We start from the raw sequence: 12,964 nt of genomic DNA on the forward strand, positions 1-12,964 counted from the left end.
ATCCCAAAGAACGACGTCGGCAAGGTCGCTATCGCCTCATACCCCTCCCAACAAGCGCATACCACCGTGCATTGTGGGAGAAGGGAAACTTCCAGAGGGGTCTAGGATCCCAAAGCTACCACAGGCAAACCCACCAATTATAGTGACTCCTCCCAGGGATCCTTTAATCCCTTACCCTTCAAGGGGTATGTCTGACAGCGCGTCTGTCAGCCAACAGCCCGGGTTCGGTGCCCTGATCAGAGCCGTAGCTCAGGTTTTTAAGCCTGTCCTCTCTGAATTGGGACACAGAACCATGGCTTCTTCTACCCCTTTGAAGAGAAAAAGAGGAGTTCCAGACGCGGTCACTTCCCTAAGGGCGAAACTGACTCCATGCAGACCTTCGAGGCAAGTTCCTTCTATTCCTCATACTGCCTCTCCTTCTCTTTCAGACGAAGATATCCCGTTTCCAAGGGAATCTCGCGAGGAGAGACTTTCCCTCATCGCAACAATAGAGGAAACCTCTCTTCGCGCTGAGAGTTCCACACAGTCAGGGATTGGTAGGAACATGCCACCCTCGTCAATGTTGGAGTCCTACATCCTTCCCAGGAAGGAATCCAAAGACTCCAAAACATTGCCTAATTCCTCCACTAGGGCTAGGATGGAGTGAACTAGCCACTCAGGGAATGTCCGCCACTCTCCCCAAGAAGAGCCTTCGAGGACAGGAGACTTCGCTGCTTGTCCTACAACAGGAGGAGACCAGCAAGAGTCAGAACATGCGTTTTGGCAAGTTCTGACTCTGAGGGCTCTTAATGGGTTTTCTGACCCAGAGATCCCTTCTCGAGAGGAAAAAGACACGGTCCTAGACCGCGTCTTTGGTACTCAAAAGCCCTCTAAGACCAGTGCAGCCCTGCCCTGGTTTCAAGGGATAAAGAGTACCAGGGACAAGATCTCACAATAGCTCTCCGAGATGTCCTCCTCCAACCGTTCCGGTACCACCAACAAGCTCCTCCCACCTCCTCGCTTACAGCAGAGGGGGTACTTCGAGATCCTAGAGGAGCCTTGTCTATCTCTTCTACTTCACCACTCACTGGAAGAGCTAACCCGGGGAGTCCCTCTTGAGAGACTTTCCAACCGGCAGGTCTCGTTCTCGGCAGTCGAGATACTCAATCAGGAGAAGGTCGCGAAGTGCGCTATGCAAGCTACCTCGTGGCTCGATATCTGGTTGTGGACCTTAGGTATCCTGATACCTTCTGAGAATTTCTCCAAGGAACCTACTAGGAAAGCTATGGAGACCTTCCTTCTCTCAGGTACTCGCAGGATCGAATTTCTGGCCCACCAAGTCTCGAACTTGTGGGCAAATACCATTCTGAAACGTCGGAATGCAGTAGCTGAGAGATTCCATCAGAAGGTCCCTAGTGCCGAGATCAATAGGCTCAGACATTCTTCCATGGAGGGGTCTGTTCTTTTCGAGCCTAAGGATGTGGAACATGCTGCTGAGAGGTGGAAGAAATCTCATCAAGACTCCCTCCTTCATAGGGCTTTAACATCTAAGCCCTATAAGCCTCCAGCACCACAGCAGTCCCGTCCAGCAAAGACCACTACGACGACAACAGCAGCAAAGACGATGGTGTCTAAGCCCTTTCCTGTCAAAGAAAGGAAAGGCAAAATGTCCTCCAGGGGAGGCAAAAATCCTAGAGGAAGCAGTCGAGGCCGCAAACGCTAGGATAGGTAGTCCCCCTGCACTTCCACCAGTGGGGGGATGTCTGCAAAGTTGTTCAAACAGGTGGAAGCAACTCATGGCCGATTCCTGGACAATCTCCGTGATCAGTCTAGGATATCGCATACGTTCATAACATCTCTACCTCCCCTGACGACAAATCCAGTGTCATTGAACTCCCTTACCATGGGATCGGCAAGGGGGCAAGCCCTTCGTGCAGAAGTTCAGACCCTGTTGAAGAAGGGCGCTCTCCAAGAAGTCCGTGACAGATCCCCAGGCTTCTTCGTTCGACTCTTTCTTGTAAAGAAGGCGTCTGGAGGCTGGAGACCAGTCATCGACCTCTCATGTCAAACAAACTTCGTTCAGCATGGAGACGGCAGACACGGTCAGGCTAGCAGTAAGACTGCAAGACTTCATGTGCACACTGGACCTAAAGGACGCGTACTTTCAGATCCCAATCCATCCGTCTTCAAGAAAGTACTTAAGATTCAGCCTGGACAACAGAAAATACCAGTTCAAGGTGCTGTGCTTCGGTCTTTCCACAGCACCACAAGTCTTCACCAGAGTGTTCACCCTAGTATCATCGTGGGCACACAGGATTGGCATCCGTCTCCTCCGTTATCTGGACGACTGGTTAATCGTAGAAGACTCGGTGTCATCCCTTCTTCAACACCGAGACAAACTTCTGAGACTTTGCCAAGATCTGGGGATCATGGTAAATCTCGAGAAGTCCTCACTGCTTCCCTCTCAAAGACTGGTATACTTAGGCATGATTATAGACACCACTCTCCACAAAGCCTTCCCATCAGATGACAGGATAGTAAGGCTGAGGAAGGTCGCAAGACCTTTTCTCAGACGAGAAGAACTTCCAGCCCAATTGTGGTTACGTCTCCTCGGTCACCTTTCATCGCTGGCCTGTCTAGTTCCCAATGGTCGCCTCAGGATGAGATCCCTTCAGTGGCGACTCAAGTCCCAGTGGAATCAAGCTTACAACTCCCTGGACATCCAGATCCCCATGAGACCTGCGGAACTGACGGACCTCCAGTGGTGGGTGGCAGACGAGAACCTACGAAAGGGAGTGGATCTTCTCGTCCTCCTGCCCTGATTTGATGCTGTTTTCAGACGCTTCAAAAAAAGAGTCGGGGACCCACGTGCTGTACCACACGACCTCAGGCATCTGGTCAGAGTCAGAAAAGTACCTCCACATAAATCTCATAGAGATGAAGGCTGTCTTTCTAGCCCTTCAACAGTTCCAACAGTACCTGGCAAGTCACTCTGTGGTGGTGATGAGCAACAAAACCACAGTAGTGGCCTACATCAACAAACAAGGAGGTACTTTTTTGCAGCAACTATCCCATCTAGCAGTAGAGATACTGAGATGGTCCGAAATCCACTTGATACCACTATCGGCACGCTTCATTCCAGACAAGAGGAATGTGCTCACCAACAACCTGAGCAGAGCATCTCAGATAGTGAGTACCGAGTGGTCTTTGGATCATTTAGTAGGCAACAAAGTCCTGACTTTGTGGGTTTCTCCAACTGTGGACCTCTTCGCACCGGCCCTGAACTTCAGGCTACCGCTGTACTGTTCCTCAGTCCCAGACCCCAAGGCTCCCTGGCAAGATGCTTTCCAACAACGGTGGGACAACATCAGCGTTTACGCCTTTCCCCAGTTCTGTCTGATGAGGAGGGTACTCAACAAGACCAGAACATCGGTCAATCTTTGAATGACCCTCATAGCTCCGCTATGGCATCACGTAGAGTGGTTCCCGGACCTTCTGCATCTCCTAACGGAGCCGCCAAGAGAACTCCCTCCATGACACAATCTACGCAAACAACCACACACCAACATCTTCCACAAAGCTGTAGGTTCACTATGACTTCACGCCTGGAGACTAAACAGCATCTCCTCTCTGAGAGAGGATTTTCACAACAAGTTGCAATCAGAATGTCTGGACACCTGCGAAAGTTATCAGCAGCAGTCTACCAGGCAAAGTGGAAAGTCTTCTGTGGTTGGTGTCGTGGAAGGGGTATCTCCCCACTTAATGCCACTATTCCAGCAATAGCGGAGTTCCTCGTGTATTTGCGTGAAGAAATGCGCCTATCAGTATCGGCAGTGAAAGGCTATCGCTCAGCCTTAAGCCTCGCCTTCAGGCTGAAAGGAATGGACAATTCTTCATCGCTAGAACTTTCTCTACTCATACAGAGTTATGAACTTACCTGCCCCCAGTCAGAAGTGAGACCTCTCCCATGGAACGTGGTTCGAGTTCTCAGATCTCTGAAGAGACCTCCCATGAACCATTACGCCAGGCCTCAGATTGCCACCTAACCTGGAAGACGGTGTTCCTGCTAGATTTGGCCTCGGCCAAGTGAGTCAGCGAACTTCATGGTCTCTCGCATGACATCGCCCATTCAAGGGGAAGGGGGGAGGTAACGTTCAGGTTCGTCCTTGAGTTTATTGCTAAGACTCAGAATCCAGGAGTAGCGGATCATCAATTTAACTCTTTCCGGATTTCTAGTCTCCATACTGTAACAGATGACCCAGACCATCTCTTACTATGCCCGGTAAGGAGCTTGAGGCTGTACCTCAAAAGAACAGCCGCAGCCCGTCCTCGTGTGCCAGCACTGTTCGTCAGCACAGGAAGGACTAAGAGGAGGGTCACCAAGAACACCATTTCTGCATGGATTCGCAGTGTCACTGACCTTGCACTGAATCCAGACCCTCCTCCGTCACGTCGCCCCAGAGCACATGTCAGGGGCATAGCTATGTCCCTGGCCTTCAAGAGATTTTTCAGTGATGCAGGTTCTTAAAGCTGGGGTGTGGAAACGGCAAACCATATTCACATCCCACTACCTGCAAGACGTGACGCACAGGAGACTCAATACTTTCTCTATCGGTCCTGTGGTGGCTGCACAACAGCTGGTTTAAAACCTCAAGCTCCTTATTGGACAAGTAGCAGAAGGTTGAGGGCATTGTTACCCAGTTTTAGTCTGCATGAATGGAAAGGTTTTACTGGCCCTTATTCTTTTCTTCATTCTATCTCTCTTGGGGAAAGCAGCATCCTGGTTTCTCTGCATAGCTGACCTCAAACCACTGCAGGTAAACCATGCTCCCTTGTGTTCCTAGTATTAATATTAATACTGTTACATCCCCATACCCTGACGAGGTGGTGTATGGAAAGTCCTAGTCTTCAAGTTTCCATCTAAAGAACTTCAGAACAACTTTCTAGGACGAGTTACACTTCTTCATACCTTCACACACACAGCTTGCGTAGGCCACAGACCTTGCGTAGCAAGGTTTTAGCGAGATGCATGACTCCTTATTTCTTGAGTGCTATCACACTCAAATAAGGAGCCTCCAGGCAAAGCCAAAAGCCAGACTGGCTGGGACGTCCACCCTTCCTAATGGGTGAGTCACCCCTATTAAATAGCGTGGTTTGCATTCCAGTTACAGAACAAATGACAAATTGGTAGATAATTTGTATTTTTCGTAGCTATACAAACCTTAGCTATTTAACCTAACTTGCCCGCCAGCCCTATCCCCCTTGAAGTCCTACCTCCAAGCAAAGTGAGCTCAAGCATTGGTGTGTGAGAGGGGGGGAGTAGCAAGCTACTCTCCCCTACCCCCGCTAACTAGTGGTGTGGGTAGTAAACCCTTGTTAAGAATTAATGGCTTGTCATTTCAGCTACGCCGAAAGTAATACCCCTATTAAATGGCTAAGGTTTGTATCGTTAGGAAATATACAAATTATGTACGAATTTGTCATATTTTGTCAGTTTATTTCGTATCTTAGCAACAGGATTTTATAACCATGATAAAAAAAAAAATTTAATTGTATGATGAAAAATAATGTGGAGTAATTAATAATAGTGAAAAGTTGTCAATATGTTGAATACTGTTTATCCTAATATGTTCCTTGATAGTGTTATTTTGTAAGCATTTCATCTAATTTAATCAGGTATAATGGCTGTCGCAGCATTTTGTGCAGAGTTCCCCTGGCTATTGCCGTCCTTAGATACCAAACCACCGCGATCCTTCCATGGCTTGATTGATATCTCTGTAAGTACTGGGCTAAAATGTTCTCTATTTCTTTTATAGGTGTCAATATACCCAAAAGGAAATGATGTTATTTGTCATTTATTGAGGATTTGGATGTGCTATTCTTAATTTAATATATTTACCTAATGTAGTCTTGTGAGAGAGAGAAAGAAAGCTGTTATAATTTTGCCTTGTAGTCAAGAAAGCCTTGTTACAGTAATATAATATAAATGGACGTTTAGACTTGATAGGTATAGTACATCTGTATTGTGGTGGGTGATGGTTGCCCCAAAGTGTACCTCTAGCAAGTTTGGGTTGGGCATCTTGGTTATAACAGAGTTTATTTCAACTGTTAACAACACCTTTCTATGTATCAATGTTCTTTTGTATAAAGGGTATATGCAAACAGGTTACATGTATCTTTGCTTACATTACTGCTATTACTGTTTAGATATTTTAAAGGTCAGTTATTAGTGGCAGAGACAAGGAACAAGACTGTGCTCTAGAAACCAACCACATATATATATGATTGGCATCCAAACCCACTCTTCATTAAGCTACGACCAGGGAGATCCAGGCAATGGCTGCCAATGACTCAGCAAGTAGACCTTTAGGCTCCCCCCAAACCTGTATCTCTATATGCGAGGATGTTTGTATGATAAGCAATTTCTTTTTATGATAGGTATAATGGTTTTAAACTCAAGTGGGTTAAGTCTATAAGTGAGATTACAATATTTTATTGACAATATAGGTAGTATGTTGACCAAGGATACCAGCCACTCATTGAGATACTACAGTACTGCGAGAGAGTTATTGGGTCTATTTACTGGCCAAATAGTACTACATTAGATCCCATTTTGATCGGGGTAGTTTTTCCTTTGCCTACACATATACCGAATGATATGGGTTATTGCTTACACATTTTTCTCTTTCCTGATACACCTGACAACGCTAGGCTAACCAAACAGTTCTTCACTCAAGGAGTTAACTACTGAACTGTAATTGGTCAGTGACTACTTTCCATTTTGTATGGGTAGAAAAGACTTTTAGGAGAAGGACACTCCATAATCAAACCTTTGTTCTTTGGTCTGGGCTAGTGCTATAGCCTCTGTACCATGGTCTTCCACTGTCTTGGGTTAGAGTTCTCTTGCTTGGGGGTACACCCAGTCGCACGATTTTTTCTATTTTCTTATTTCCTTTTCTCACTGGGCAATTTTCTTTGTTGGAGACCATGTGCTTATAGCATCCTGTTTTATTAACTAAGTTTGTAGCTGGGCTAATAATACCTGCTTTACATCAGCTATGATTTCTTATCCTTAAATATTAAATACAAAAATTAAATCCACAATGTTTTTCCCGCCTTATGTTGGTTTCTACTGCACACTATAAAATAATGATTTAAGTGCTGTACTGTACTTCACATTGAAGCCTATTAATGTAGATATTTGATTTTTATAAAATAATAGCAAGTTGTGAGAAATTTTCTGTGTTCAGTATGTGTATAGGGGACATACACAGTATGTATACTATAGGTCATTTTGAGACAAAAAATCTGACCTCCGTCAAAAATAGACCCAGGGTGTACTATTATTGTACGTGATATACATGAATAAATTTTAAACATAAGACTTACCTGATAGTTATATATACAGCTTACGTCCCTGACGTCACGGCAGAAAAATTCAAAACTCGCGCCAATCGCCGATTGGATAGCCAGGTGTACCACTTGTGCACCCCTAGTGAGGTACCTTGGAACCATTCCATGATTCCTCATATCTTCCCTGCTGTCGCTAGCGGCAATATCGTTGGTTATTCTCCTCGCTAATTACCTGATATTATTGCTGTTACTTTGGTGAAGTACAATAATTTGGTTTTGACTCTCGCTTGATTGGATTTTCTATTGGATACTCTTGATTTATGTTTGGATTTTGATATTTTGACCCTTTCTTGTTGATCTCTTACAATTTTTCAAAATGGCCACCCTCCCTTTAACTTTTAGAGTGTGTGTGTGAGTGGGTGTAAGACCCATTTGGCTAAGGCCTCAATTGATCCACATTTGCTCTGCGTTAAATGCAGAGGTAAGGTATGTGAGTTGGATGATAGGTGTGATGAATGCATTCTATTATCTGAGCATGAGTGGCTAGAATTTGATCACTATACGCGTAAATTAGAAAGAGATAAGTTGAGGCGTAGTTCTTCTCGCTCTTCTGGAAACTTTTCCTCTTCCCATGTCGTGGTAGTTTGTGATCCCACTACGGTTACCGCTAATGAGCCTACGCTTAAAGATATGATGTTGGCTATTCAAGCGTTGGGCCTGAAGGTTGAATCTATCGCTGCAGACAGGATGCAATTAATGTCCGACGTTAAGTAGCTTAAAGGTGATAGTGCGAGAAGTGCAGTGAACGTATTTAGTGCAGTGGAGGGTGCGCCTGCTCGGGCTTGTCGTTCTCCTAGTCTTAGACCTCTTCCAAGCTCCCCAACCCCTGGGAGAAGGAATGTCGAACGACGAAAGGAAACGAGAGGCTTTAGCTCTCGAGCAGACGTCCCTTCGAGTGTTCCTGTTGACGTTTCCCTGGACGTTCGCCCTCACCATAGGAAAGGTGAGGTAAAGGTGTTTTCTTCATCCTCGGATGACGCAGTTCCTAGAAGAGGCTGGCGTCAAGAGTCCAGACCTCTTAAGAGGAAATTGGATAATGTCAACCAGCGTCCTTCCAGGACACCGCAAGTTCCTGGTTGTAGCCATTGGAGCAGTCCAGAGCGTTTTCCTTCCACCGAAGAGAGCTCGCCTGTCAAACGTCCTGCTAGGACATTGCATTCTGTAAAGAATCGTCCAGTTGTTGGGCAGTTGTCTGAACCGGGCATGACCTCGGTTCATGCTCCTCCTCCACCATCAGATTGGTTATCGTCCTCTGGACGCTCTGAGCATTCTTTGAGCGGCGAGGACGACCCTGTGATTGACGTAACGTCACCTGTATCTCAGGTTGACCCGAATCTTAATATGCTGCAAGAGATGCAGCAAATACTTTCGTCGTTTATGTAAAGCTACCAAGCTACAGACAGTAAAAGGGTAGCATGTCTAGATCCTGACCGTCAGGAAGCTTCCTCTCAGGACGCCAAACGGCGCAAGGCGGTGAGTTGTGAGACTCTTGTAGACGAACGGTTGGACGTCTCCCCCGTTAAATGTCCTAAAACTGTTCCTTATAAGGAAAGTGGGCATAATCTGGGCCCCGAACGCAAACATGACGCCTGGTGTCAAGCAGCCAGTCGTGATAGTAAGTGTTTAGTGTCCAGACGCTTTGAGCGTTCAACAGCGCCTAGCGCCGAGCGTTCTGGTAAACGTGACGTTAAATGTCCTTCAACACGTGACGTTGAACATCCAGCCATTCGGGAAGTCGAGCGTTCTACAAAACGAGGCACCGAACATCCTAATAGAAGTGATGGTGAACGACCTACAGGAAGTGCTTTCGAAAAGTCTAGCAAGACACAATGTCGAGCGTCCTCCAGAGCGAGGCGTCGAGCGTCCTTCTTTATGTAGCGTTGAGCATTCTTCAGGACGTGTTCTAGATCGTCCAGCAAAGCGTGACGTTGAGCGTCCTACTATTCGTGACGTCAAGCGTCCTACGATCCAGGACGTCGAACGTCCAGCGAGATGGGCGACGTCGAACGTCCAGCGAGATGGGCGACGTCGAACGCCCAGCGAGATGGGCGACGTCGAACGCCCAGCGAGATGGGCGACGTCGAACGCCCAGCGAGATGGGCGACGTCGAACGCCCAGCGAGATGGGCGACGTCGAACGCCCAGCGAGATGGGCGACGTCGAACGCCCAGCGAGATGGGCGACGTCGAACGCCCAGCGAGATGGGCGACGTCGAACGCCCAGCGAGATGGGCGACGTCGAACGTCCAGCGAGATGGGCGACGTCGAACGTCCAGCGAGATGGGCGACGTCGAGCGGCGAGCAGCCAGGCAGGACGTCTAGCGTCAAGCGATAAGAGGCGTCGAGCGCCAAGCAGGACGTGATGTCGAGCGTCAAGCGATAAGAGGCGTCGAGCGCCAAACAGGACGTGATGTCGAGCGTGACACTAAGCGTCGAGCTTCCTTACATGAAAGTCAAGAGAGGACTTATGACTTTCAGGATGCGAGCTTCGCACTTCAGGATGATCTTAATCAAAGCAAGAGTCGAGATCTAGAACTCTTTAGCTCTGATCGCGTGGATCGCGAGCGTTTCACATAGCGTCAAGGGGCTTTGTCAGAGGAAGAAGTTGATGTTCACCTTTCCCCTGTCGAACTTTTTAAGGAGTTATCAGAAGGAGAAGACTCTAAGTCGTTTCATCCTTCAGTGGACTTGAAGAAACTCATGAAAGTCTTCAACGATGAGTTCCCAGAGTCTTTTGTTCCCATTGCTCCACGTTCGTCTTCATCTGAATTTATGCTTGGGAAAACGGCGAAGAAGTCTCTGTTAACCAGAATGGTTCTGTCTCGATCGTCAGAAAGAGCTCTTAAGATGATGGGAGACTGGATGGAGTCCAAAAAGGACCAAGGGAAAGCAGCCTTCGCATTCCCCCCAACTAGATTAGCATCTAGATCCAGTATATGGTACGATACGGGAGAAGTTCTCGGCTTGGGAGTTCTTGCCTCTGCCCAGGGAGATTTCTCAAGTCTAGTAGACCCTCCCCGTCGATCGGCCATGAGGAAGACCAAGATTCTCTGGTCTACTTCAGAGTTAGACCATCTGCTCAAAGGTGTCTTTAGAGCCTTCGAGGTTTTTAATTTCCTCGATTGAACTCTGGGAGCCTTGGGCAAGAAGGTTGCTGCTTTTAAAGAAGGTGACTCTTCTAGTTTAATCCACATCATGTCCTGTATGGATAAGGCATTGCGAGACGGATCGAATGAGTTGGCAGCAATTTTCGCAGCAGGCATACTTAAGAAGAGAATCCAAATGTGTTCATTTCTGTCGCTGGGGGTTACTCCCTTTCAGAAATCTGAATTGCTTTATGCTCCGCTGTCTTCCTCTCTTTTTCCGCAAGATCTAATTAGAGAGATTTCTTCCACATTGACTCAGAAGGCCACCCAAGATCTAGTCTCAAAGACGGCAAGAAAAGTCTTATCATCTTCCTTCTCTAGCCGCAAGCCTAAAGATGATACACCTTTCCCTAAGTTTTCTCAGCCCTTTCGAGGAAAGACTTCCAGCAGGGGTAGCTCTAGACCCGATGGAAAGAGAGCAAAGAGGAGAAGATTTAGGACAGGGCGAAGCAGAGTCTGACTGCTTTCGCCTTCAGGCAGTAGGAGCCAGACTACACATCTTCTGGCAGGCATGGGAGATGAGGGGAGCAGACCTTTGGTCAGTTCAACTTCTAAAGGAGGGTTGCAAGATCCCTTTTATAGGGAAACTTCCTTTGGTTTTAACCCCAGTAGATCTCTCTCCCAGGTACAGAGAGAAGTCAAAGAGGCGAGCTTTACAACTTCAAGTGTTTCTCTTGTTGGAGAAGGGGGCCATAGAGAGGGTGCAGGACTTCCAGTCACCAGGTTTTTACAACTGCCTGTTCCTGGTTTCCAAGAACTCGGGAGGGATGGCGTCCAGTTCTTGACGTAAGTGTTCTCAACACATTTATCCAAAAGACGAAGTTCTCTATGGGGACTTCGAAGTCAGTTCTTGCAGCAGTAAGGAAGGGCGACTGGATGGTCTCATTAGACCTCCAGGACACTTATTTTCACATCCCCATTCATCCGAGCTTCAAGCATTATCTGAGATTCGTATTCAAGAGGGAAGTGTTTCAGTTTCGAGCCCTGTGTTTCGGCCTCAACACCACCCCTCAAATATTTACGAAACTTATGCTCAATGTAGCAAGGATTCTCCTCTCAAGAGACATCAGAGCCTCGCTGCATCTAGACGATTGGCCTCTCAGAGCTCGCTTGCTCTTACGATCACTACTTGAAGGATCTTCAGATAACATTGAATTTAGTAGAAGAATTGGGTCTTCTTGTAAACAAGGACAAATCTCTTCTGACACCATCACAAGAGATACTCTATTTGGGGATGGTGATTCAGAGTCAAGTTTTTCGGGCTTTTCCGTCTCCCTTAAGGACGGAACAAGCCATCTTGAAAGTGCAATCGTTTCTAGAAGAGCAGAAGTGCTCTGCAAGGAAGTGGATGAGCCTGTTGGGAACCCTCTCCTCGTTGGAAACAGTTTGTCTCTCTAGGAAGACTGAATCTTCAACCTCTCCAATTCCACCTCAATTATCACTGGAACAGGAAGAAGAATTTAGAGACAATGTGTATTCCGGTCACGGAGTCCATAAGAAGTTGCCTTCAGTGGTGGAACGATCCAGTCAAGTTTCAAGAAGGTTACCCCTTAGAACAGAAGAACCCAGACCTTGTGTTGTGTTCCGATGCCTCGGACTCGGGTTGGGAAGCAACACTGGGCAAGTTGGAAGTTTCGGGGTTATGGACAGAGGCTCAAAAGAATTTCCACATAAACCAAAAGGAATTGTTAGCATTCCTGTTGGCCCTAAGAAGCTTCAAAGGGTCAGTTCTGAATAAAGTGGTGCAGGTCAATGCCTACAACACCACAGCATTGGCTTACATTGCCAAACAAGGAGGAACCCACTTGATTTCCCTTTACGAGATGGTGAGGAATCTCCTCATCTGGGCAGAGGAAAGAAATGTAGTTCTGATTACAAGGTTCATCCAAGGGGAGAAGAATGTGATGGCAGTCAGCCTCAGCAGGAGAGGTCAAGTCCTACCCACAGAGTGGACACTCCATCTAGAAGTTTGCAAGAGTCTGTGGCGACTTTGGGGTCGCCCTTGCATAGACCTTTTCGCGACCTCAAAGACAAAGAGGCTAGAGACGTATTGCTCCCCAGTGCCAGATCTCGAAGCAGTACACACGGACACGTTCCTGCTAGATTGGTCCAATCTAGACGTGTATGTTTTTCCACCTTTCAAGATCCTTTACAAAGTGTTACAAAAGTTTGTGTCAAGCGAAGGGACCAGAATGACCCTAGTAGCCCCCTTTTGGCCCCCAAGAGAATGGTTCACAGAGGTACTGGAATGGATGGTGGACACTCCAAGAAGCCTTCCATTAAGAGTAGATTTACTCAAACAGCCCCACTTGGAAAGGCACCATCAAAGTCTCCAAAATCTTCAGCTAACTGCCTTCAGACTATTGAAAAACTCACAAGAGCTAGAGATTTTTCGAAGGAGGCAGCTAGAGCTATTGCAAGAGCAAGA

General features: G+C 47.0%; 1 protein-coding gene across 3 annotated transcripts in view; it reads left to right on the top strand.

Annotated features, from left to right (window-relative positions):
* The window catches only part of LOC137644778 (E3 ubiquitin-protein ligase FANCL-like), a 140,722-nt gene that overhangs the window by 53,162 nt on the left and 74,596 nt on the right, over nt 1–12,964 (top strand). For all 3 annotated transcript variants that reach the window (XM_068377677.1, XM_068377691.1, XM_068377683.1), the window contains exon 2: nt 5,656–5,756. In XM_068377677.1, the coding sequence (XP_068233778.1) occupies nt 5,661–5,756 (96 nt within the window). In that variant the 5' untranslated portion in view covers nt 5,656–5,660. The remainder of the gene's footprint in view (nt 1–5,655; nt 5,757–12,964) is intronic.

The sequence above is a fragment of the Palaemon carinicauda genome, chromosome 1, assembly GCF_036898095.1.
Source record: "Palaemon carinicauda isolate YSFRI2023 chromosome 1, ASM3689809v2, whole genome shotgun sequence".
NCBI lineage: Eukaryota > Metazoa > Arthropoda > Malacostraca > Decapoda > Palaemonidae > Palaemon > Palaemon carinicauda.